The following is a 26,018-nucleotide window of genomic DNA, read 5'->3' as shown; positions in this document are numbered from 1 at the left end:
ATAATAATAATATAATAAAAGTCCATGTAAATATTGATTAGATAAGATTGATGATGGTATTTTTTCACATGAAAAAAGTGGTTTTACAAAACGTGTCCAATGATAAGGAAATGTTTTAATAAAATGATAAAATCAAATTCCACTAAGAAAGAATAAAGCAAACGTGCTAATGTTTTATTTATAATTAAAAAATTAAAATAAATGAAGTAAGACGAATCAATAAAATCTGTGGGTAGAGCTGATGTGAGAATCTAATGATCTGATTCTTCATGGCTTGAGTTTAAGTCATGTTAGTCGTATTTAGTGATCAAATTTTATCATGTTCTCATAATTCACTAAAAATAATATTTATGGATAAACTGTGAAATATTCTATTTTTTATTTTTAATAATTGAATCCTAGTATTAAATGATTTTTTAAAATTAAGAAGTGGCATCACTATTTTATTTAAAATTTGATTTAAGCATTTTTTTTTAATTTTCATTTTAAGTAAAATATAATATGTCCAAATATTTGAGCTGCAGAAATAAGGGAAATTGTCAATTTGTCAAATTAAAAAAAAAATCTCGGCCCAATGTTTTTGAAAAATTGATTTATGAATGATTGATTTATATAATATTGGAGGGAAAATTTTTAACAAAAAAAATATAAAATAATATATATCGTTTTTAATGGTCACTTCTTTTGTATTTTGTTGAAAATTTTGGAGTAAAAAATAATATATATTTTTATTAGTGTCAAGATTTTAGAATAAAGAATGAAATCTCACTTTCAGGATATTTTACAATTTTTTTGGTGATAAATAAAAGAGAAAATTACATCAAATTAAATTGAGCGAAAGCATCGCTAATTTTGTTTTGTTGAAGGAACCCCAAAATTTCATTAGGCGCGACATCAATAACTTATAGGCTTAACCTCCAGGCTAAACTCAATTTAACTAAACAATCAGCAACTAGATTATTTTCTTTGGTCCACTTCCAATTTATCTTTCTGATACCTTTGTTGAGTAGAACAAGACCATTAATTCAACCTAAAAAATTGCACATTTTCCCAAGTAATGATTAAACTCGAAGATCCAATTCTCATACTGATCACGTAACATACCACTAGTCGAAGCATTCCCATTATCTCTTGCCACTGTACCATCGGTGAATAAATACATCCACGTTCCTTCCAAGGTTGCATGAGAACCAAATTTTAATTTTTAGTAATTTTAATGAGCCAAATTCATGAGCAGTCCAAATTATGCCTTAGAATATAAATAAATTCTAAATCTTCCAAATTCGCTAAACAATAAGAACCAAAAGGCAAGGCTAAATAATTTTATTTCTATTTTTAGTAATTTTAATTTATTTTACTTAAAATGAAATGAAGTAATAATAATTAATGAAATAAATCCTTGTTTGGTAATATTTCAAGTAGATTTTCAACTCTATTGTTATTAGTTGAGAGAAATTAATATTTAATCTATTATATTATATTTGTTTAATAATAATTAATGAATTAATATTTGATTTATTAGTACAAGCTTAAACCGTAGAAGTAATATTATATTTTGTGAATTAGATAATAAAAATATTACTTTTCGGCCAAAAGAATCAAATAAGATAATTTAACATATCCAGATAATTTTATTATCAAAAATAATTTTTATATTCGGTACGAAGAAACACCCTCTTAATATAATTTAGTTTATCTACTATTATAACGATATTAGTATGTTTAAATTGATAAAATCATTAGTTGTTGCAATCAAAATGATGACATAATCTTTGAAAAACGTATTTATTGTTTAATTTTGATTTTAGTCCTCTATTATGCTAAAATTTGAAAAGGATTTAGGGACTATAATCGCAATTTGACCCTTATTTTTCACTTTCTTCTTTGAGAGTCGCTTTCTATTTTTATTTCTATTTCATCTATCACAACTGATCACTGAAAGGAAAATCAAATCAAATAAATCCCTCAAATGGAACCCAAATAATTTCCATTTCCCACTTTTTGTATTCCCTGTTCTTCTTCTTCATCTTCAAACCCACAAATTTTTTTTAACAAAAATCTTATATAGTGATAGTGCAGGCGATGAATCTTTGGTCGGACGATAACACGTCGGTTATGGAATCTTTTATGAGCTCAGACATATCTGCTTTATGGCCACCACCACCACCTCCGCCGCCGCCGCAGCAATCTCAGCCGTCCGTTCCTCTCAACCAAGACTCGCTCCAACAACGTCTCCAAGCTCTCCTCGAAGGTGTTCGTAATTGTTGGACTTACGCTATTTTTTGGCAATCCTCATACGATTACGCCGGCGCCGCCGTGCTCGGCTGGGGAGACGGGTATTACAAAGGGGAAGAAGATAAAGAGAAAGCAAAGTCAAAAGCTTCTTTATCTACAATCGCCGAGCAACAGCATCGTAAAAAGGTTCTCAGAGAACTCAACTCTTTGATTTCCGGTTCAACCGCCAACACTGACGACGCCGTCGATGAAGAAGTCACCGACACCGAATGGTTCTTTTTAGTTTCCATGACCCAATCTTTCGTTAACGGCAACGGACTTCCGGGACAAGCTTTTTTCAATTCATGTCCAGTATGGGTCGCTGGATCGGACCGCTTAGCCAATTCTACGTGTGAAAGAGCGAAACAAGGACGGGTTTTCGGTTTACAAACGATAGTTTGTATACCGTTGGCGAATGGTGTCGTGGAATTGGGGTCATCGGAATTCATTATCCAAAGCTCCGATCTAGTGAATAAGGTTCGAGCGCTGTTTAATGGAATTGAAGCTGAAACTTGGTCTATGAGCAACAACACTGACGACCCATCATCGTTTTGGATTAGTGATCCAAATAACATTAATAATCAAAATCCGAGTTCTAGTAGTTTAACTGAGAATCCGAGTTCCATTCATGGCGGCTTGCATTTCAACAATTACGGAAATTCATTTTCCCATTTGTTGAAACCGGAATCCGGAGAAATATTGAATTTCGGCGGAAGTAAAGGAATCAGGAACGGTAATTTGATTTCTCGGAAGAAGAGATCGCCGAGTAATGAAGAGGGGATGCTTTCTTTTACTTCCGATGTGATGAAATCGGGTGGTGGTGGAGATTCAGATCATTCCGATCTCGAAGCTTCGGTTATTAAAGAAGCAGATAGTGCAAGAGTTACCATTACCGCGGAACCCGAAAAGAGACCACGAAAACGGGGGAGAAAACCGGCTAACGGAAGAGAAGAGCCTCTGAATCACGTCGAAGCAGAGCGTCAAAGACGACAAAAGCTTAACCAAAGGTTTTACGCCTTACGTGCAGTGGTACCAAACGTATCCAAGATGGATAAAGCATCTCTTCTGGGGGATGCTATTTCGTATATTAACGAGCTAAAGATAAAGCTACAGAATGCGGATTCAAAGAAAGAGGAGTTGCATAAACAATTAGAAGAAACCAAGAAAGAAGGTCAGCGAGGAGGCCTCACCTCGTCCCACAAATTACTAGAATTGGATATCGACGTTAAGACTATCGGATTAGACGCCATGATTCGAATCCAATCCAATAAAAAGAATCATCCAGCAGCACGGTTAATGGCTGCCTTACAAGAGTTAGACCTCGACGTACACCACGCTAGCGTATCCGTCGTTAACGACCTGATGATACAACAGGTTAATGTGAAGATGGGGAACCAATTTTACAACCAAGAACAACTTAGGATCGCTCTAACATCCAAAGTTGGAGATCCAAGATAGATAATCATCCCAACTAGTCTCTTCTCTTAGTAGTGTAATAAGCTCAAATAGGCCTTATTTTTGGTGTTCAATGTTGTAGTGTATGTCATCCATGTATACAGTATATATATATGTTGTTACATAGATTAGAACCTAAACGAAGATCTGGGTTTTGGTACCATGTTGTTCACTTTCAGACATTAATTCTTAAGTGTTTGAGATTGTGTGAACATTGAACATGAAAATTTTACTTCAATTTTGTTGTCACCATTTCATATGCATTTGCTGTCGGTGGTAGTGTGATGTTTTGGGTACCATTTTTGGTTTGGGGCATTTTGGGTTCACTGTTTTTGACCATACAATAATTTTTCTTTGCTAAAGAAGGATGTAGACCATTTTTACAAGCTTGATACCCACATGTATGAATGTTTCCAATTTTATATAACATGAAGAGTTTGGATAAAATTAATTTTAGTTTGGATTATTTTTTTCGGGTTAATTTAGATTTTAAATTAATTAATTTTTTTAGGGTTGGGTTAATATATTATTTGGTACTTGAATTTGATACTTAATTGAAACCCCAAGAAACTCGGGTATCAAATAAAAAAAATCAGCTAGCAAAGTGGACATTGAAGCGAAAGGTAGCTGCCAAATTGGAAAAAAGAAACTTAGCTACCAAATTGAACAATGAAGTCAAACTTAAGTAATAAATAACATATTAACCCTTTTGAATTTAAATCATTTTGAGTTTACTCAATTTAATGTTCGCTTTGTTTCGATTTAGACAAGTTCAAGTTCAGTTTATCCGATTTGTTATTCTAGTTTTCAGGTTGGGTCATTCTGAGTTTAGATGTTTGTTGTGTAGATCATTTTGAGTTCAGATAATTTTTCATTTTGATCAATTTTAAGTTCAGATTGGACGGTTCTAATTATTACTTTCTTATAATCAAATAGATTTGGTTTAGACTTGAATTTGAATAAATCATCCAAAATTTTGAACAATTACAATTTCAACTTTTATTATGAAATGATGAAGAAACAATCATAATATATATTTTTAAATATAAATACCAACAAGTGTTTGGTACACTGATAAGGCACACTGCATTATTAAGTAAAAAAATATAAATTCCAACATTAAAAATGACATTGTTAAAAGGACAACTAATAATCCTAAACATAAATGGTAAAATTGGATTAAGATTACCAGAAAATGAGTAAAATTGTCGTAAATCTCACATTGTAAAGGTAATTCGATATTATTTGTAATATCACATTATAAAAGAAAAGTTACCGAACATGGGTTTCTAGAATTTGACTATTGGTCGAATCGATCAGGCTATCAATTCGTCAATTTAATCGGTTCGACTAGTTTGATTAAATAAATTATTGAAAAAGTAAAAAATAAAAAATTTGCCCGATTTCTAAAGGTTTTCTCCCGAGTGGTATTTCCACTTACTAATCTAGTCTGATTCAAAAAACATTAGTTGCACCGAACATGATAATTTGATAATAAATTTTTATATAGGTTGAACCAAAAAATTAAAGAATGGAATAAAAACTAAAAAATTGATAACCAAAAAACATCTTACTAAAATAACAAACAAACAAGTTTAATTCAAGTTTTGTTTCAACTCTTAATTCTTAAATATGCATTTTGGTACTTGGTATTTAAAATTTTTTTATTTCAATTAGGTATTTGATTTTGGTTTTAAGGTTCAATTTGGCACCAAAAGTTTATTTTGGTTCAATTAGATACCTGAACTTGACTTCTTGGTTCAATTTGATACATGAACTTGGCTTTTTTGTCCAAATTAGTGCTTATGATAAATAACTTATTTGAATAAATTTGAATTATGAAGTCGAATTCAAGTACCAAAATGTATATTCAACCTAAAATGAAATATTATAGCACCTATTAGATGTTAAACTATTCAATTTAATCCTTTTTAGTCCTTTTAATTATATAAAAAAATTGCATGTCTGGCCCTTTCATAAAAATTAATAATTAAATTTAAGCGATTTTAACATATTTTTATTTTTTTCTTAATTTCCAGAAAAAAATTTCTAACTTCATTTCTGCAAATTCCAAAAAAAATTCCAATCTAAGAGATAGAAGATTAAATGAATGGAACCATAGGTAATTCATATGACAGGATAAGGGGTTAAATGAATGGAGACATAAAGTAGAGGTGGAAATTCTACATTTTCTATTATGCCATAATAATCATTGAAGAAAATCAAGGAAATTATCAAGGAGAAAATTGTTTACATCACTTTTTTCTTTTCCAAATTTGACATGAGAAACACCTTTTTTTTCTTTTTTAAGTTATAAAAATCGAATTGGATTGGTGATTCAACCGATTAAATTAGTTGGTTCAACGAGGTTGAATTTGAAAATTAGAGAATAGGTTAAAAAATAGGTTAAAAATTATAAAATAGACCTATTTACACAGTTCGAGCTTGGGTAAAGATTTTTTTTGTTCTTGAATCAATCCAACTATGAATTTAAATAAAATCGTTTTAAAATTATTTTTATTTAAATTTAATTATAAAAATATACAAATATTAGTATGAAAACATATTTTATTATTTTTTAAACAGTAAAAATACATTCATTATTTGGACGGTGCAAGTTCAGGTCTAGGCCAAAGCATGGCATGGAATTTTTTTTAGAATCCTGCCACAATTGATCTATGAACATCTAATTGAGATTTTCTTTAATAAGAAATGATTTTCTAATTATATTTGGTTGATTTTTCATCTTTGATTTCTTAAATATATTTATAATTTTTATATTATTTTATTATTTGCATTTTTTATAAATTTTTCATAATTATTAGTATTTTATTTTTGGTGGATTACAATAACAAGGTAAAATCCAAACAATAAACATGACTAATGTGACTGGAACCCAAGCCACACTTAGGGTGGTGAACACCTTAACCATCAGGCCATCAGGTTCTTATTAATTCTTTTTTTAATTTTTCAAAATGGTTAGACCATAAATTGGAATTCAATCGGTTAGACCTTCGGCTTGGTTTATTCAATCATATAAAAATTTGACAATATTTTCTTAAAAAATTATGAATTATTTCATATTCATTAATAAAATTTCTTATCATATTTATATTATATATTAAATTAGCTTACTTTTAACATATATATTAGTTTTATAAAGCATAAGCAATTTAATCATGTTGGTACATAATTTGGAGCATGAAAATTGTGAAATTAAACCAAATTAAATATCACCATGAAAAATAAATTCATCCATCCATTTAATAATAATAAGGGTAAAGTACTTGGAAAGTCACTTTAAAATTTTTGCATTCTTATTTTGGTCATTCTAATATTTTTTTTGTCAATTTTAGCATTGTCGTTAAGAACTAGTGGTCCTGTATTGGTCACTCCAATGTTAAAAATCAAATTGAATGTTGACTGTGTCGCCACATATATATACACATGTATTGAAATTAAATTTTGAAAAAAATTAAACACGTGGCAACAAAGTAAACATTCTATTTGGTTTTTAATGGAAGGGCGACCAAAACAGAAAAAATTCTTAACGATAGTGCGAAAATTGACAAAAAAATAATTTAGAGTGATCAAAACAAAAATGCGATAGTTTTAGAGTGATTATCTAAATAGTTTACCCTAATAACAAATTAATATCAACAAATTTAATTTGGTATCCCAATAAGCAATTTTAACATTGTGTTTGATAAGTGTAAAAGAGGAATAAATGAAGAAAATGGATGGAAAAAAAACAAATTTTCATCGTTTTTTATTAGGTTAAGAGGGAAAATAAGAAGACATAAAAGGGAATATATTTATATATATATATCTATATTTCTCTTTACAATCACATCCAATTGTTCTAAACATAGAAAATATTCATTTTAATTCAATTTAACAATATTAGTTATAATTTTACCCACAATAAAATTTTTTGGGTTAATTCTACGAGATATCCCCAAATTTTGGATCAAATTCTAAATTGCTCCCAAATTTCAAATTGTTCTAATTTAATCTCCAAAATATTAGTATCATATTAATCAGGTCCTTCTGTTAACCTAACTGTTAGATTGAACGTTAAATACTAACTCAAATATAAAGTGGAGGTTGACTCCTTCGAGAGAAGTTTTTAAAGTATCGTTCGCCCGGCAGCTGGCCGAGCCCCCAACAGTAGTAAGGTATTGTCCCCATGTAGGGATTTTTGCTCAAGTGGTACCATAATTCAAGTATGTGGCTTAAGTGCCTTGGTGGTTCAAGTCTCCTCGCACGTAGGTGACTTACATAATTATTGCTACGCACAATAATGACACCAATTCTTTGAGCCTTGTAGGTCATATTTCCGTATCTTCACCAATTGAAGCGCTCCCCCTTCATGAACCCTTTAGGGATTTTAGCGGAGGAGAGAGACAAAACCCTTATACGGGGACAATACGTTACCATTGTTGGTAGCTTGGTTGGCTGCTTGGCGAATGACACTTAAAATATTTCTCTCGATGGAGCCAGTCTCCCCCAGCACTTCTCTTTTTCACATTCTAAATGCTCCATATGTTTAAATGGGTCTCCACTTCAGATATGTCATCTGAACTAGCATTTAACGCCTAAAGTGACTATTAAACTGGCGGAAGGGCATAATTGATATGATACTGATACTTGAGGACTCAACTAGAACGTTTTGAAATTTGGATAGCAACATAAAATCCCGTCCATACTTTGAAGACATTTTGTGAAATTAACCCTATTTTTTTAGCCAACAATTTATAATGAAAATAACGTATTGATAAAGATAACCCCGATGCATCAATGTACTCTCATCTCATTTCTCATCTTTTCATCTCTCAAATTCTCAAAGCTCCAATCCCTCCTCATCCCAGAGCTCCTCACCAACCTAGGCTTACCATCAGCCTCGAACGTCATTGCTCTATACGTTGTATCGAGTGTATTTGCCCGACAATGGTGACCCTTCTTTGGACCGATTGTCGGCATTACCAAATCATCATCCCTTGCGAGTTTTTCGTAAGCCGCTGGGCTTATTTCCGACCTAGCTCTATCATTAAAACCAATTTTCCTTCTATGTTTTGCCTTGCTACAATGATCCCTACTATTGTTTGAATCAATTGTTCTTTTAAGCATACGGCAATTCAAGCAATTGAGACTCATGGCTTTTGTTTCTTGAAGTACAAGGTAATCAAAAAAGGGGTTGGGAATTGAAAAATTGATTATGTTTTAGGGTTTTAATATTGAAAAGAAAAACAAAACCAAAAAGCAAAAGGACATAACTAATTGAAATTAGCAGACACGTTCTTTAGTTGTCTATTGAAACAACTTTGGGTGTTTTAATTTGGACCTTCAAAGACAGGCTAGCCAAATTCTAAATTTGGTTTTCAAGGGTTTTAGGTACAACTAATTGATACTGATGACTAACATCTCTATCGAATTTTGCAAGTAACACCAATTGAGGCATCTTCCGTAAATCATACACGGCTCTCTGTTGAGGTTGGGGATAAAATCTTGATACGGGGACAATATTTCCAATTGTTGGGGATTTGATTAATTGCCCAACAAATGACACTTTGAAGACTTCTTTCAAAGGAATTGGTCGATCCTCAATAACACTCATATATGATATTGATGAGTTAATTGAGAATTAATGAAACCTAGAGTAGTATTATTGGAATTGAACTGGCTCGATTTGTCAAATCAATTGGATCGAGAATTGGTTGGTATACTAGTATAGACAAAATGATTGAATCGATTTCTAAGCTAATTGCTCAAAATCAATAAAAACCGAAAATCAGAACAAAAATTGACAATTGAACTGGTTTATAAAAATTTAAATAATTTTTTACGAATTTTTAATTATTTATATATTTGTTATTAAACCAAACTTGATGATCTAATCAGGCCACTTATCCAATTTTTAAACAATTGGTCTTGCGAATATATGGGTTATATCATTGTCACCTTAAAGTTTTAGCTATATTTAAACAAATTTGATGTTTCCTCGTTTCTAAGTATCATAGTTGTGGGGTCAGGGGTGAGGCTGAAAATTATTCAGGGGCTGAATTTGAATTATGAATTTTAAGAGAGTTAAAAATGTAACTTTTCAGTGTATTAACAAAAAAATACAATTTTCAAGGGATTAAATTACAATTTTTTCATTTTTTTGAGAGGTCATAATTGAATTTTAAATTCTAAGTGGGCTGAAATACAATTTTACTATTAGATTAAATAAAACTTTACCAATTTTAAAGAGTTTTGAGAGTAATAGACTCATGCTTGCCGCTCATGATTGTTCGAATAAGACCACCAAATTAATCGGAGTATAAACCAAAAAGAACTATCAAATCAATTGATCTATGAATCGATACAAAATAATAGAACCAAATTAAAATATCATTTGAATCAATTTTTTATGAATTTTTATTGGGATTTTTGCTCATTTTAATTCAATTCATTTTCAATTTTCACCTCATTTAATCCACATCGGCATTTAGAAATCCAAATCATCAATCTAATGGCAAAGAAAACCATGTTTGGGGTAAAAATAAACAAAACAAAAAAAGAAAAGCATTTTGCTCATTTTTGCAATGTAGAGGTTTCTTTGCTACCTTTTAAAAGTATAGTGCACTTCACAATATAGTACAAGGACCTAAATAACAAATTTACCATTTACAGATGCACCTTCACAATGATCAATCATATAGGATGAGATAGCAATGATCAAAATGTTAAATGTCACATATTACAAATATTTCAACACCATTATAAAACTCGAGTCGCCATTGTAGTCTGCAACAATCTTTCCTAAAGCATTCTAACCCAAATTAAACTTTGCACAGAGTAGTTCTGCATCATCGATATACATATATATACTATGCAATGCACCTAAAACCCGAAAACAAAAAAAGAACTTGCAAAAGTTCACAAACGTTCCTAAATGCAGCAACAAAACCGGCATACCACACATTTGCTATCCACCGATAATATATTTATTTTACAGACCAGCTCAGTGCAACCAACTCAACTCTTCTTATTTCTTGCATCTGCTTTCCAATCTCTTCGGCCGAGCTTAGGTTTCCTAGTTTCGTAGTTCTGAAGGTTAGGTGAATCCTCCGAAGAACACTCTCTTCCTACGGGATCCACAGAGGGCAAGCATGATGCTTGGGTTTCAACAGTAGAGATTGAACCTTCTTGAGCCTTGTATATATGAGCCCTCCTAGCATCTTTTTTCCAGTCCCGTTTACAATGAACACGTTTCGTCACATTGTTAAGGATCCCGTTTAATTGCAACTCTGCATTTGGTATAGTTGGTTGGTTTAGGACATGCGATTTCTGCATGTCCGCTTCAAGTCGTTTTCTAGCCCTATATCTACGCTGCCGCTCTCGGTTCTTTAGACGACGAGTCATAATGTCATTATAACTTTTGGTGCTTGAGTTTGTTACTAAAGTACCTTGTGCTCCACTAGGATTCATATTTAGCTCGTCTTCCATTTTGAACAAATCTTACATCAAGTAAAATCAGTCGAACAAGGAAACGATCTGGTTATAACTTCGGTTATGATGGAAAACAAGCCTCACTACTTACCATCGAGGATTTTAAGCTCCATGCAACATCAAGTCAGGTACCGATTACCCTTATGTCAATCTAGCCATCGTATACAAAATCTGTATGCAAAAACAAAACACATCATTTGAGGGTTTTCGATACGAAATATGCCGTAACTTCATACACGAAATATGCTGTGAATCAAAGGGATTATTTAACCATACTCCTAGTATCATAACTTATTTTGCAAGCTTTACGTAATTAACGAAATGCAGAATGTAATCCATAATTTGTTCAAGGTCTGATAACTATGAATAATAAACAAACTCATTTGACTTATAACATGAGCAAGCAACAATACATGAACTCTATGATACATAATTAGATTCTTCATGTAACCATTAACATGAGCTCACCTAAGGGAACAAACATTGAACTATCTTTTTCTTAATAAGAAAAATGGGAACTTCACTGAGGAATAACAAAACTGATCATATGGCTAACTAAGTTGTTAAATCAAAGGGATTACAACCATACCCCTAGTATCATAACTTATTTTGTAACTTATATACAATCATTGCCTTACAACTTGCTACCAAAGAAATACAGAACCTAATCTATGAACAATAAACAACTCAATTCAACTCATAACACGAATGAGCAACGAGGAAAGTCATCAAAAAATCTAGACCCTCAACATTTAATTAGATTCTTTCAACCCCATCTGCCTCCTACAACTACCAAGCTCGAATCTTTTTCCTTTTTCACTCATAAGATCAAAGCTTGTATCTTGTTTCAACTACAAATTCGCACTTGATATGGATAATATAATCCAATATTCGTTCTTAGTTCTGAAAGCTATGAACAATAAACAGCTCGACTCAACTTATAACACGAGCTAGCAACAAGGAAGCTCATCAAAGAATCTAGACCCTCAACATCATACATGAACTCTATAATACATTTAATTAGATTCTTTTCAACCCCATCTGCAATGTAGCTTACCAGTGCACCTAACAATTATGTATATCATGTAACAAATTAATTAGGAAGTAAAATGAACACATTGTAAGAAAAAAAAAACCATTAATTGAAGAATCAATATTGATTGAACAAGAAAGAGAAAACTGAAGTAAAAAAAAATCACAATCAAACCTATCTATATTCTATAGGCATAAAATTAAAACAATAACCCCACTAATCAAAACAAGCATAGCCCAAATTTCACATTAACAAAAACATCTTTGGTGTTCAAGGATGACCCAGAATCTAAAAAAACTAAATAAAACAAAAACCCTTAAATCCAAACATCAGAAGAACAAGAAAAAAAATATAAAAAATGACATTATTGTAACAACATGCAGAATTAAAAGATTGACAGAAATAAATAGGATTTAAAAAAGGAAAAAGCTTTAGATAAGTACCAATTGAAATGCAGATATTAATTGGGAATTGATTTGAAACAAAGAGAAGAACTAAGAAAACGAGGGTTGTCGGATTAGGGAAAAAAAGGATGAAGAAAATCAAGGGAAGAAAAGGGGGGCTATTTTAGGATGTTTACGAGAATCAAAGTCAATACCTTTTGATGATAAGACAAATTAAAGGAATGGGTTTTTTTTTTTGAAAACTTAATTTAGGGTTAAAAAAGTTAAGAGGTAATTGAGCATCAAAGGGGGTGGTGGCGCAGTTGGCTAGCGCGTAGGTCTCATAGCTTGGTGTTTGAGTTATCCTGAGGTCGAGAGTTCGAGCCTCTCTCACCCCAATATCTTCTTTTATTTATTTATGTTTATTCTCTCACCCCAATCTTCTTTTATTTATGTTTATTTATGTTTTGAACCGGACTAGACCATATGAATTGACTCAACTATTAGTCTCAAGTAATTTTCTTTTTTTATTTTAATAATTTATTCAATTTAATCGAATAAAGTGGTGGTTTGACTGATTCACTCACCCATTCAGTTATAAGAGGTTTTTATGCAATCTTTATTTGTTTTCACCAATGTTATCAGAATCAGATTGGATCGGCCAGTTGGACTAAGAATCAACTAGGGTATCAATACAGAATAAGGGGTTGGACTGGTGAATTTAGTTTTATTTCTTCTTTCTTTTTATAATTTATTCAATTTGAACTGCCATATCGATGGTCTGATCGGTTCGCTCATCAATCCAATTTTGAAAACCTTGGTTTATAGTTATTGTTTATTTGTTTTCACCACAGTTTTCAGAAATCATATCAAATCAACTGATCGGACCGAAAATTAGGCAGGGTATTAATTTGGAATAAGGGGTTAGACCGATTAACCCATGATTCGATCAGATAGATTAGATCTGTAACACCCCTAACCCATTTTCGTCACTAAAATAAGGTTATAGAACATTATTGGAGTTTACAGAACAAATACAGGTAATTCATGTCATTTACTTTTCATATGTGAAAACAAACATATTCAATCATATTGTCCCTTAAATGGACCATCGAGGCCTAATTCATGAGTTAGAAACAAGTCGGGACTAAATCAGGAACTCAAAATTTTTCGCGAAATTTTAAAATTTTTTCCTAGATGCAGACGACACACGCCTGTGTGGCTATTTGATATGAGACACATGGCCGTGTCCCAGCCCGTGTCATTACTCGTGTAACTCTCTAACTTGTGTCACACGGCCAGCCACACGCCGGTGTGCTAGACCGTGTGGTAAATTTAATTTACAAAAATTAGGTGCAGGAGACACACGGCCGAGACACACGCCCTTGTCTCTTCCCGTGTGGACAAAAAGTAGGCCATATTTCTCACCCATTTTGCCTTCCACCTATAACATCACTTAAGCATATTCACCAACCAATTTCAAACATTTAAACCAAGCCAAATACAAGTATTATGCATAACATATCATTACATATATTCATGTATTAGAACTTACCTAATTGTATAATTATATAAATTTACCAAAATTCAATCCAACCATACTAAATACACATATTAAACATGATATAACCTCATACATATACATCAAACATGCCATTACTAGCCATTCCAATGGCTAGATACAACCAAATATTTACATACCATCATTGGCCAACTTAGTCTATACATGTCATTATATCAAAATAAGTTTGCTATTTATACCAAAATGAGCTGTAGTATAGTGTGATGATACTTTGACCAATTTTCCAACCTTCATGAGCTTTTGAGTACTATAAAACAGAAGAAAGAAAACAAAGTAAGCATTTTAATACTTAGTAAGTTCACATAACAGGAAATTAACTTACCATTCATGTTCATTTAAAATAAACATACAAATAACATGCACCCAAAGCAAATTGGTAAATTGATTAAACATGTATACTCATCAAGCAAGTTAGTATGAATTCCAAGTACTTTTCGTATAACAAATATGAGCTCATCATGTAACAAGTTCAAATACATATGTTTTCCATATCATATATCCATATATCTTATACATTTAAGATAATTCATCTCAAATTAATATGATCTCATATCAAAACTTTACCCGTTGAATTTATTTGAAATTTCAATGGATACACAGGTAGTACACTCAAAGTATACGAAACTGTAATCTGTCAATTCATATTTGAGAGTGCTCAATAGAGCACATAATCGGGAAGCACACTCTTGAGCCAAATAACGAAAAGCTCATGTGAGCCATGTAACGGGAAGATTATCCAGGCTAAATAACAGGAAGCTCATGAGAGCCATAATCAGGAAGCTCGTGCGAGCAAATAATAGGTAGCTCCGAAGAGCCATTAATCTGGAAGCTCCGGATAGCCATATCGGGAAGTTCAAGCGAGTCATATCGGGAAGCTCTAGAGAGCCATTAATCAGGAAGCTTACAAAAAGTCTTTAATCAGGAAGCTGACGAAGAGCCATATAATGGGACGCTCATAAGAGTTGTGGTGTGTCTACAACACATGCAGAATCACAACCAATTAGGATGCTCCGAAGAGCTATTAACGGTAAGCTCGCAAGAACCATATAACGAGAAGCTCGAGAGGGCTTATATGGGATGCTCTTTTGAGGTATGGTGTGACTGCAACATATGCAAGACCACAACCAATACAGGAAACTTGTATCCATCGATTTTCATTTACTCAAACTGGATTTAACACTTATCGGGCATTATCGGATATTCGATCAATTTCATATACATGACAATTACATAATTCTCATATACAACATTTAATTCAAACATATAAATGTACACAATTTAGTTACACGAACTTACCTCGATACTTGTTCGTATAGAAGAATCTACTAATCCGATACTTTTTTTTCTTCGATCCAATTTCGTATTTGGTCTTTCCAGATCTATATAAATGAATTTAATCATAAATTTATTACATTTCATATTCAAATCAACCCTGTTGACACCATTTTTTTGACAAAACGGGGTCGACTTGGGTTTTGAAAAATAAAAATGAAAATGGGAGTCGCCACCAATCCTTTTTGATGAGGTGTGATCGGGTCACCTCGAAAAGTGGTTGTTTTTAATAAATGATTTGATTTTTATTAAAACAATGATTTTGGTCCACGAAATTCAGAAAAACGGGTTCGGGAGTCGGTTATGTACGAGGAAGGATAGCACCCTCATAACACCCAAAATTGGTACCTAGTTGATTAGTTAATGTCTTGATGTCGAGAATTGAAAAACTTTGAAGAATTAAATATACGATCTTTGCATTAAAATGTTGAAAATTTTCGGGAAAAGAAGCATATTTCACGTTAATCGAGAAAAAAACATCATATCCAGTAAGTTAGGACACAATGTCTTGAATCTCGATGTGCAAATGAATGCCGAAAATTTACTTATTTAAGATATTTAGCTATCTCGGATTTTAAAGAAAGGGGACCAGGCCTAGTAAGTTAGGACTTGATCTTTCCTTAATTTCTGAAATCGTTTAAAGCTTAAGTTTGAAAAAGACTCGTGTATTTAGATTCATCGTGAAAATCGAAACCCAGTAAGTTAGGGTACGACCTTCTCGAATCTAGACACGAGATGCCATTTATTTAGAATAAATTTGACATATTGAGTAAAATGAAACACGATGTTGCGATAAAAGAAATGCAATAAAACGGATGACATTATTAATATACATAGCAAACCTAATGAATACAGTGGTGTAAAGATAATACGAGCAACAATAATAATAATAATAAGATAAAATAAAAAAAGACAAACCCATAATATACAAAACAAATATACAAACAAATAATATTAAAACATTATAAAAGAATAAAAATAAAAATAATAAAACGTAAATAAATGAATGAATTGAGAAAAAGAATAAAATTATAAAAATGAAAAAAAAAAGATATATATATGTGTACATCTATATAAAAATTAAAAGATATATATATATAAATTCAAGTATGCATATATATTTATGAAAGTTAAAAAATATGTACATAAATATATAGACATGTATATAAGTTAAAATATAAGCACACATATATATACATATATATGTACATGAATTAAAGTATATGAATATATATAAGTATGTACATGTATGTAAAAGTGTGAGTCGGGAAACATATATATCTATATAACAAATAAAAAATATGTACATATATATATATAACAAAACTTGGAATCAAAAGAGTTCATGGCAATAATAATAATATAATATTAATGATGTTATGCAACTGTAATAACAATATGAACTAATTTAGAAATAAAATAACTAGAAAAACAAAAGAATGGTTAAGTTGAAACTTAAACGAAATTTGGGGCCAAAATCAAATAAAAGAAAATAGGAAAGGGTTAAATCAAGTCGCGCAACAGAAGAGGAGGGCCAAATGGGAAATATTCCCATGTTGATTAAACGGTGCCGCTTCAGAGAGGTACGTGCACATGGCCTATGGGCCAAATTGAAATAGAAACAAAATTTTATGGCCAAAATTAAGTAAAATAGAAAATTGCATTGAATATGCCACAAAATCAGAGGGGTTAATTGCGCAAATGAACCCATAAACGAAAACACGCGGATCCTTCCCCCAGGGTCGAGTTACCGTTCGGGTTACCGTCCTGACCCCTCTTGCAAAAACGGCGCCGTTTTAATTAGCGTATTTAAGTTAAAAAGTTTTTTTTAAAAAAACATTCAGCCCCTCATTTTAAAAAAAACTGAATCCTTCCCCTCCTTTCACAAAACCTTCCCCCCTTTACTCCGGCCCGAGGTTCCGACGCACCTCTTCCGTAGCCCGGCCGGCGGCAGCGATCGGAGGTGCAAAATCGGGTCTTTTTAGCCCCATTTGAAGCCAATAATTCCTTGGAACCCGGATTCGAGGTTGGGTTTGTTAAAAAATGGGCCAAAATCGAAGGGAAAATGAGGAAACCGCTCGCTTTCCCCCTTCTCCGGTGAGACGCAGGTAAGGCTTTTCCTTTTTTTTTGTTATTTTCTAGTATGAACAATAAAGAAAAAACAAAAAATGAACAAAATGAACAAAATAGAAGAGAAATGAAGAGAAAAAAAACCTTTTAAGAAATCTTTTTCTTTTTATTTCTCTCTAATGTTCGTGAAAAATCCAAAAGAACCCCCCTTTTACATTTGTTTGATTCGGCTTTTATAGCCGTTTTGGATTATAGTGCATGCTACTGTTCTATATTGTTCTTTACACTGCTATTGCTTCCTCTTTTGCAGGTGGGGTGAGGTCAATGGAAGGATTTTCCATCTTGGTGCAAGGCCGCATCAGAGGAGCAGACCTCGGGCGGTGGGCGTGCTGACACCGCACACGGGGGCAACGGCGCAAAGGGGGCATTAGGGTTTCTGAAAACTTTAGGTTGTGGGCTTGGGGTTTGAGTTTGGTTTTGGGCCTTGGGTCTGTTATTGTAATTGGGCCCGGGCTAAAATTGGGCTTGTACAAACCCAATTCACTTTTTAGGCATAACTACCATTTTGCCCCTATACTTTTGATTAATTCCAATTTCGTCTCTAGGCTTAGAAAATGAAATTCATGCAATTCAATCATTAATCCAAGCCTAGCTGAATTTTTCATGTAACATTTACAGCTCATGTATTTCATAAAAATCAGAAATTTTCCATGAATTTTACATCTTTACAATTTAGTCCCTAAATCACAATTTCCTCAAAATCCACTTTACAAAAGTTGTTTATCTATCAACAACCTTTCATTTTCTACCATAAATTTCAAAACTTCAGCATATTCATCCATGGAAAAACTTTAATACTTTAATAATTTTACAAATTAATCCCTAAAATAGATAGATTAGGTTATTACGATCTCGAAAATATAAAAATTACTAAAAACAGGACATGATTACTTACCCAATTAAGCTTGCTTGAATTTCTCTCTCTTAGCTAGGATTTCCATAGAAAAATTGGGGAAGATGATATAAAATGATGATATTTTCTATTTAGTTAAAATATCATCTTTTATTATTTTCTTTTTTCCAATTTAGTCCATTTTTTCTTAAATTTCCATGGATGAATCATCATAAATATCTACTAACTACATTTAATGGTCTAATTCCATATAAGGACCTCAAATTTTGAATTCTATAGCTATTTACTACCTATAGCTACTAGAATTCAACTTTTGCATTTTATGCAATTTGATTCTTTCCTCCTAATTAAATATAAAACCAGTAAAATTCTCTTATCAAAATTTTCATACGTCTTTCCTATCATAATGTAGACCATGCAATATTATTAAAATAAATTTTCTTTCTAACTCTGATTTGTGGTCCCGAAACCACTATTCTGATTTTATTGAAAACAGACTGTTGCAAGATCGATCGAATCAGTTGAACTAGATTTTTTATTTTGTTTTAAAATAATTTATTCAATTGAACTAAACAAATCGATGGTCTAACTGGTTCACCCATTAATCTAGTTCTGAAAAACCTTAGCTTTCAGCCTTTCACATATATTTTATTGATTTTAAAAATATGTCAAATTATGCTATTAGTCGTTATACTTTGTGTAAATCATGGATTTCGTTATTATACTTTAATTTGGTTAATTTTAGTTTGTGTACTTTCCAAACTGGTCAATTTTAGTTTATGTATGTGGGGTGTGCTTCGTATCCTTCTCTCAGTTAAACTCTGCTATCTTTTCATTGGACTTTATTTATTCCAGAGATATTTTAGTATGATTGGAACTCTAGCCTAAGCCTATTTAAAGGGGCCACTGTATCCCTGTGTTGATATGCCAATTAACAAGTTTTCTTGGAGGCGACAATTTGTAGTCGCATATGAGTTTTGATGAGAGTTTTATGGTAATTATGGAGAGTATTTTATACTCATTTTGTGAGAGAGCTCTATGAGAGTTTTACTAGTTTGCTCTTTCGGATCTTGAGCTTTGTATTCAGAGTTTTGGGTAATGTACATGTTGTACATTTAAGTTATTTTCTCCATATTGTACTCTCGTTTGTTTACTCTTTAGTAAAAAGCCAAAGCCTCATTTGTCCGCAGTTTTTCTCTCTTTGAGAGTTTTTCACATAAAATATTTGTGTTCATTCTTGTCGATCCCCAACAATGTACTTTTTAAATTTTTGAAATTCAAGTCATGGCTTAAGCAACAACAATTAAATCCATGTTTGGTTAAATTTTATTAGCCTTATACTATACGTAAAGTTATAGATTTAGTTAAAGTTTTCCGATTGGATCATTTTTTGTCCCTTAACTTTTAAAATTTCAAAATTCCAGTTTTGATGAAAACGAAAACAGTTCAATCCATTTACTTTTTTTTAATAATACGTGAAAATAATAAACTGACATTGCACAACACACGTGATAATATGTTTATCGCATCAAATTTTAAAAACAACAAAACAAAACTTAATTTAATAGCTACCATCCAATCATCACTAAAATTTTAAAATTTAGAAAATATAATGATTAAAAATAACCAAATTAAAGTATAAAAACTAATAGTAGAATTTAATCATGATGTATCTATATCATATAAAAATTCTACTAAGTTTTGTGTCACTTAACTCATTTACCAACTCATCAATGAAAAGATAAGAAATATTTTCTTTCAAAAAAATTAATTTATTTTTTCTTTCAAAAATTATTTTCAATTAACATTATTATTTCTCACCCATCGAGTAGGTGTGATTAACTTTAGTACTATAGTGTTATTTGATAAAATAAAAAATTAAATATTAAAAATTTAAGTACGGAACTTTATTATAAATTATCAAACGTACTTAAAAATATTCCTTTCTATTGAAAAAATTAATTTAATTTAAAATTAAATATTAAGTAATTTAATTTTTAAGCACGTTTGATAATCTATAATAGAAAGCAAATGATAAAATTTTTCAATGAAAAATATGAAAAATGATAAGCAATAAGGAAATATTTATAGTATTTTTTAAAAATTCTTTTTATTGTTTTTTTATCTCTTTTTTAACATTACACTTTAAATACTTTACATTTAAAATTTTTAAAAATTACATCGATTGAGCTTAGTTCGATTGTCACGGGTATTGTTGCCCATGCAAAAGAATGTGACTTTAAGTGCGCTGAAACACATTATCCTCATATTTAAGGGTTTGGAAGGGAATTAGCACTATTATATTAGGTACCAAACTTACACTATTTATAGTATTTAATAATACCATTCATAAATATTTATTTTAATGGTCAAAATCAATGATAAACACACAAAGCTCATAGGTTAAATTATGCTATAGGTCTTTGTATTTTTAAGAACTTAGCATTTTTATTTTTTAAATTTTAAAAACCAGGTCCAATTGTTAATACTATTGATTTATTTTGGTTAATTTTGTTGGTGCGACATTTTGAGTTTTTAAAAAAATCAATGTTATTGAAAATTGACGTTATAATGAACCTGAATTTAACAAAATAATTTTAATAATGTTAACAGATGGACTTGAATTTTGAAATCTAAAAAACAGAGGGACTAAATATCAAATTTAAGAAACATATAGAGACTTATGGCATCATTAACTATGGAGGCTGATAAGGGAGAGTCAAAATGCTGTGGTGGCAAGGCATCACGAAACCGTGGCTAAAAAGTAAATGTAGTAGAAGGATCTCGCCGCTAATTCCGTTTACATTTGAATATTTGACTCTTCCGTCCCTATCTCTTCCTGATCCAAGTGGGGCACAACCTTTTAGTGAAACACTCGAGTTTAAACTTTTTTCGAAATTACTTATATTTGAATTTTAGAGATATATTGTTAAGAGGTATAATCATAAATTCTGAATATAGACGATGAAATAGATATAAAAAAAATGTTAAAAGAAACTTATTTTGAAATTTATTGACTTTGATAAAAATGTTATTAAAAAATTAATTAGATATTGCTAATAAAACTTTGGCACGAGGTTATGAACTCTAAAGGTCACCATTTGCAAATTGCAATTATGATGTATGGGTCTCACTATCATCATATTTGTATTCATTGTGTGAGTTTTATCTGACTTTTTATTTATTATGCATCGAATGGATTCTAGTTTCAAGTCGAGTGTTATAATATTCAAATTCAACTTCTTTTCGGGTAACTTACATTTAAGGTCACTAAATTATTAATAAATTTACGTTTTGATCACCAAACTTCAAAAAGTTACAAAATAGTCATTGAATTATTCGAAGTTTCTATTTAAGTATATGGACTATTAAGTTTTTTTTTTTTAAAGTTTGGCTAACGAGCTCCAAGTATTAATACGGTGGATCAGTACTCATCGACAAGTAGAATAACTTACTCTAAATCTAAGTTGATCTGAAGGTTAGTGTTAAATATTGAAAAAGAAAAATGTTTAGATTTTAGTTTTGGAAATTCTTAACATTCAAAGTTATTTTATGAAAAAAAATTAAATTGCAAAAGAGAAAGTAAATAAAAACTTTCGATTAGTATAGGTGATGCAAATAAGGAAAGTCACACAACAATGAATTTAACAACCTGCTTACTTAAATGAAAATTTTCAAGTGATTCAACGATCATTTTGTAATATTTTTAAATTCAGTGATCAAAACGAGACTTTACATTATTTTTTTCCCACCTCTAATTATTATTTTCTCATTATTCCATTATCTTCCACGTCAATTTTTCGTCACTAATTATTGGACCCACACAACGCATAATAGAAGAAAAAAAAATAATGAAAGGAAAAAAAATGGTCAAAATGAAGCTCAATATTCATTTCCTCATCGACCCACAGCGCACGTTAGTCTCTACCAGCAGCTCCTTCGCTAGCCCTAGGGTTTACTTTCCTTTCTGGCTAACTTTTTCCTTTGGTTTTTCTTTCAATTCAGTCCTTTTTTCCTCATTCTACCAAAAGGATGAAGATCTACACTGGGAATTCATAATTACAAAACCTGGTATGTTTTTTCTCCCCATTTTGTCTCTCTCATTTATATATATTTTTAATTTTTACTTGCGGTTTTAATCTTATTGTGAAATTGATTGAATTTTAAGATATGGATTTTGGTTTCTGGGACTAATTGTTTTTTAAATGTTTGATCTTTATTGTAATCTGCATATCTGAGCATATCTGAGATTTGTTTTTTTGAGTTTAGGTATTTTTATGTTTATGATGCAGGAAACTGAATTAGGGTTTTGAGCCATTCTTTGGGGGAAATTTGAAGGATTAATATTTAGGGTTTTTGGGTTTGGTTGATTTTTGGTGGAGATTTGAACTTGGAATCATAAAGTTTGATGCTTTTTTAGTTACTACACTTTTGTAGCATATGTGAAGTTTTAGGTTGTTGCTGTGAAAGATTTCTAGCTGGTGCTTGAGCTTGAACTTTAAGGGTTTTTTTTTTTGGATATTTTGTTGAAGGTTTTGAATGGTTTGATTTTGTGGGTGTTTGGAAAACTTGGGGTTAGTTTGTTGTGGTTCGGTTTTGTGGTGAAATGGATAATTCGAAGAATCGGCTTAATGATCATCTTGGTGTGAACAAAATCGGGAAGAATATAAAGAAGAGCCCGTTGCATCAACCTAATTTTGCTAATAATGCAACTAGGCAACAGCCTCAGCCTCAAGTTTACAATATTAGCAAGAATGATTTCAGGAACATTGTTCAACAACTCACTGGTTCACCATCACATAATGATCCTTTGCCAAGGCCTCCACAGAATCCACCAAAACCCCAAAGTATGAGGTTGCAGAGAATTAGGCCTCCACCATTGACACCAATCAATCGGCCTCATATTCCTCCCCCGGCTCCTGTCCCTGCCCCTGTTCCTGCTCATGATCCGGCTCCGGTTCCACCTCCTGGTCCATATAATAACCCTGGCTTAGTTAGGCCTGGACCACCTGGTCAATATGGACAACCACCATCTACAATGATGCAACCTATGGTTCCTGGTGATGCTCCATGGGCAAACACAGCTGACTCTCCTATATCTGCTTATATGCGATATCTTCAAACTTCTCTTATAGATCCAAGTCCAGTTGGAAATCAAGTTCAACCTCAACTACATCCGCTGGTTCCAGGGCAACCTCACCTTCCACCACCGTCTTCCGGTTTACTTCCTAATCCACCAATGCCGGCTCTTCCTTCACCAAGAGGAGTAAATGGTCCTGTACCAATGGCACCTAATCTCCCTCATCCACGTATGAATTGTCCCATTACACCAATGTCCAATCTGCCATCACCACGAATGAATGGACCTGGCCTTTTACCTTCACCAACTTCTCAGTTCCTTTTGTCATCACCTACTGGCTATATGAATTTGTTGTCCCCTCGCTCCCCTTACGGTTTACTTTCTCCCGGGGTTCAATTTCCTCCACTTAGTCCTAATTTTGCTTTCTCCTCCATGGGTCAACCAGGGGTTTTAGGTCCAGGGCCTCAACCTCCACCATCTCCTGGTTTTTTCCCATTGTCACCATCTGGTTTTTTTCCCTACCCCAGTCCAAGATGGAGGGATCAATAATCCTAGTTCCGTACTCGTTGAGGAAATTGGTACCTTTTTCATGCTCGATCGATTTCAAGTACAATGTATACTGCTCATGTAAGTGTTTTCTTTATTTTCTTTCTGTCTTTTGTATTGTCCATATTGATTTCGCAAGTTTGCACTTAGGCTTTTATAACTGCTGCAATGCTCTTTGTATCCTCGGGACAAGTTTTACATAGGAATATAGTGAAGATATTGGATAACTTTTGAGTTTGAGCATCCTGACAGCATCTGTAAACATGAAAGGAGGGTCGCACTCTTAGGATCTCAGGTGAAAAAAGGAAAATTCGTAGGTAGGTAATTTAGTTGAAAAGTTCTTATGTTATTGTATTGTTGTGTATCGAATCCTAGTTAGTTTTAGTTGAATTCTTGTTCATTTGAATGAGCTTGTGGCAATAAAATATTCAAGCACTCTTCATTATTTGTTTTGTCCATGTCAATTAAAATAAAAGGGTTCTTGGTGTTAAAATGAGACTCCTTTTGCAAGTGTTATGATGCTTAATGTTTCACTTTGTTTGATGATTCCCATAGGTATAGTTGTACATATGAGGGGTTCCAATGGTGTCATATTTTGTGTTGCTTCATATATATATATAGGTTAAAGTACCTGCGAGGTCCCTATATTTTAGGGATTGGATCAAATTAGTCTCTCTATTATTAAATAGACCAATTTAGTCCCTAAACTATTAAAAAGAATCAAATAAGTCTAAATTGTAACAAAATTAACATTTATTGTATAAAAAATGTCTTGAAAATTATATTTCTCAATTGCAATTCAATTCCAAACAAAAGACTTCATGTATTGCGTCATAAAAAATCTTAAAAGATTTAACTCTATTAAACGGTAAATGTTAGCTTTATTCCAGATTGGTCTTATTTGATGGATTAAATTTGGTACAGTCCCTGTAATATAGTGATCTCTAAGGGACTTTCACCTAAAAATATGTGTATATATATATATATATATGCTTTGGAAGTTGGATTGAAGCTTAGGGTTTGTTGAGAGAATGGATAGAAACAAAGCTTTAGGGGAAAGTGTTTCGATATGCTTGACTTTGAATCCATTAGAGACATTAGCCTGCTTTCCTTTGAGGGGAAGGAAATGGACCATCTTTCATTAAAATTTAAGATTTTTAAAAAAAAATTATGTTAGTTTTTGTATTTTGTGACTTTACTAGATTGATTATTATTTTTTTGTTTTTTGTGAAGGTTTTTTTTGGTAATTTTAGGTTAAATTTTGCTATTATCCCTTGCACTTTAATTTGGTCAATTTTAGCATTATGCTTTTCAAATTTTAAAATTTCAGTCCAAATGAAACTGTTAAATTTATTAAGTTTTGGTATTTCCAATATCTAATGCGACAAACATATTATCATGTGTAATGTCATGTTATTTTATTATTTTCACATTTGCTCACTAAAGATTCAGTTAATAAATTAACGATTGTCATTTGTATTAAGGTTGATATTTCAAAATTTAAAAAATATAGAGATTTAGAATGATCTAATTGGAAGATATGGCTAATTCTACAACTGTAAGCATAGTATAAGATTTATGAAGCATAGACATGGACATGCATTACAAGTACATCACGGTGACACAATGATTTTCAAAAAAATAAGGATACGAGTACGCCAAGACATAGCAATAGTTATATATATATATATTTTAATGTTAAAATACTTTATTTGTTTACCACCATATATTAAAATAATAGTAGCATTTGTTAATCTAATTTAATCTTAATTAATTAAAATATTATAAGTTAATTTTTTTTATGAATGAAATGTTATTTGTAATAGTTTCTAAAACTCAAACTATAGCGTGAGTTA

General features: G+C 31.7%; 4 protein-coding genes and 1 non-coding gene across 7 annotated transcripts; 3 read left to right on the top strand and 2 right to left on the bottom strand.

Annotated features, from left to right (window-relative positions):
- The first annotated feature begins 1,911 nt into the window (after positions 1 to 1,911).
- Positions 1,912 to 4,176, top strand: LOC107939772 (transcription factor MYC2). Its single transcript, XM_016873144.2, has one exon. The coding sequence runs from the start codon at positions 2,083 to 2,085 to the stop codon at positions 3,730 to 3,732; it is 1,650 nt and encodes a 549-aa protein (XP_016728633.1). The 5' UTR covers positions 1,912 to 2,082; the 3' UTR covers positions 3,733 to 4,176.
- Positions 4,177 to 8,526: 4,350 nt separating this feature from the next.
- On the bottom strand, positions 8,527 to 8,886 carry LOC107939760 (uncharacterized). Its single transcript, XM_016873127.1, has one exon. The coding sequence runs from the start codon at positions 8,884 to 8,886 to the stop codon at positions 8,527 to 8,529; it is 360 nt and encodes a 119-aa protein (XP_016728616.1).
- A 1,532-nt stretch (positions 8,887 to 10,418) lies between these two features.
- On the bottom strand, positions 10,419 to 13,012 carry LOC107939748 (uncharacterized). The gene is made up of 2 exons (XM_016873113.2): positions 12,700 to 13,012; positions 10,419 to 11,394 (listed from the first exon to the last, which is right to left on the bottom strand). The coding sequence occupies exon 2, from the start codon at positions 11,218 to 11,220 to the stop codon at positions 10,750 to 10,752; it is 471 nt and encodes a 156-aa protein (XP_016728602.1). The 5' UTR covers positions 11,221 to 11,394; positions 12,700 to 13,012; the 3' UTR covers positions 10,419 to 10,749.
- On the top strand, positions 12,948 to 13,037 carry TRNAM-CAU (transfer RNA methionine (anticodon CAU)). The gene is given in 2 exon segments: positions 12,948 to 12,985; positions 13,002 to 13,037. It is a non-coding gene; the product is annotated as a tRNA-Met (tRNA).
- Positions 13,038 to 22,378: 9,341 nt separating this feature from the next.
- LOC107939767 (protein HAIKU1) lies at positions 22,379 to 24,607 on the top strand. 3 transcript variants are annotated; one of them, XM_016873137.2, is made up of 3 exons: positions 22,400 to 22,452; positions 22,542 to 22,607; positions 22,829 to 24,607. In XM_016873137.2, exon 3 carries the CDS (start codon positions 23,143 to 23,145, stop codon positions 24,163 to 24,165), a length of 1,023 nt encoding a protein of 340 aa, XP_016728626.1. In that variant the 5' UTR covers positions 22,400 to 22,452; positions 22,542 to 22,607; positions 22,829 to 23,142; the 3' UTR covers positions 24,166 to 24,607. The 3 variants fall into 3 exon arrangements, with proteins under 3 accessions (XP_016728625.1, XP_016728626.1, XP_016728627.1); XM_016873136.2 differs by having other exon boundaries at positions 22,379 to 22,607; XM_016873138.2 differs by having other exon boundaries at positions 22,417 to 22,607; positions 23,069 to 24,607.
- Positions 24,608 to 26,018: the final 1,411 nt, after the last annotated feature.

This window comes from Gossypium hirsutum, chromosome D03 (genome assembly GCF_007990345.1).
Source record: "Gossypium hirsutum isolate 1008001.06 chromosome D03, Gossypium_hirsutum_v2.1, whole genome shotgun sequence".
NCBI lineage: Eukaryota > Viridiplantae > Streptophyta > Magnoliopsida > Malvales > Malvaceae > Gossypium > Gossypium hirsutum.
Note: the sequence above shows the minus strand (reverse complement) of the source record. Positions and strands in the feature narration are given on the sequence as shown.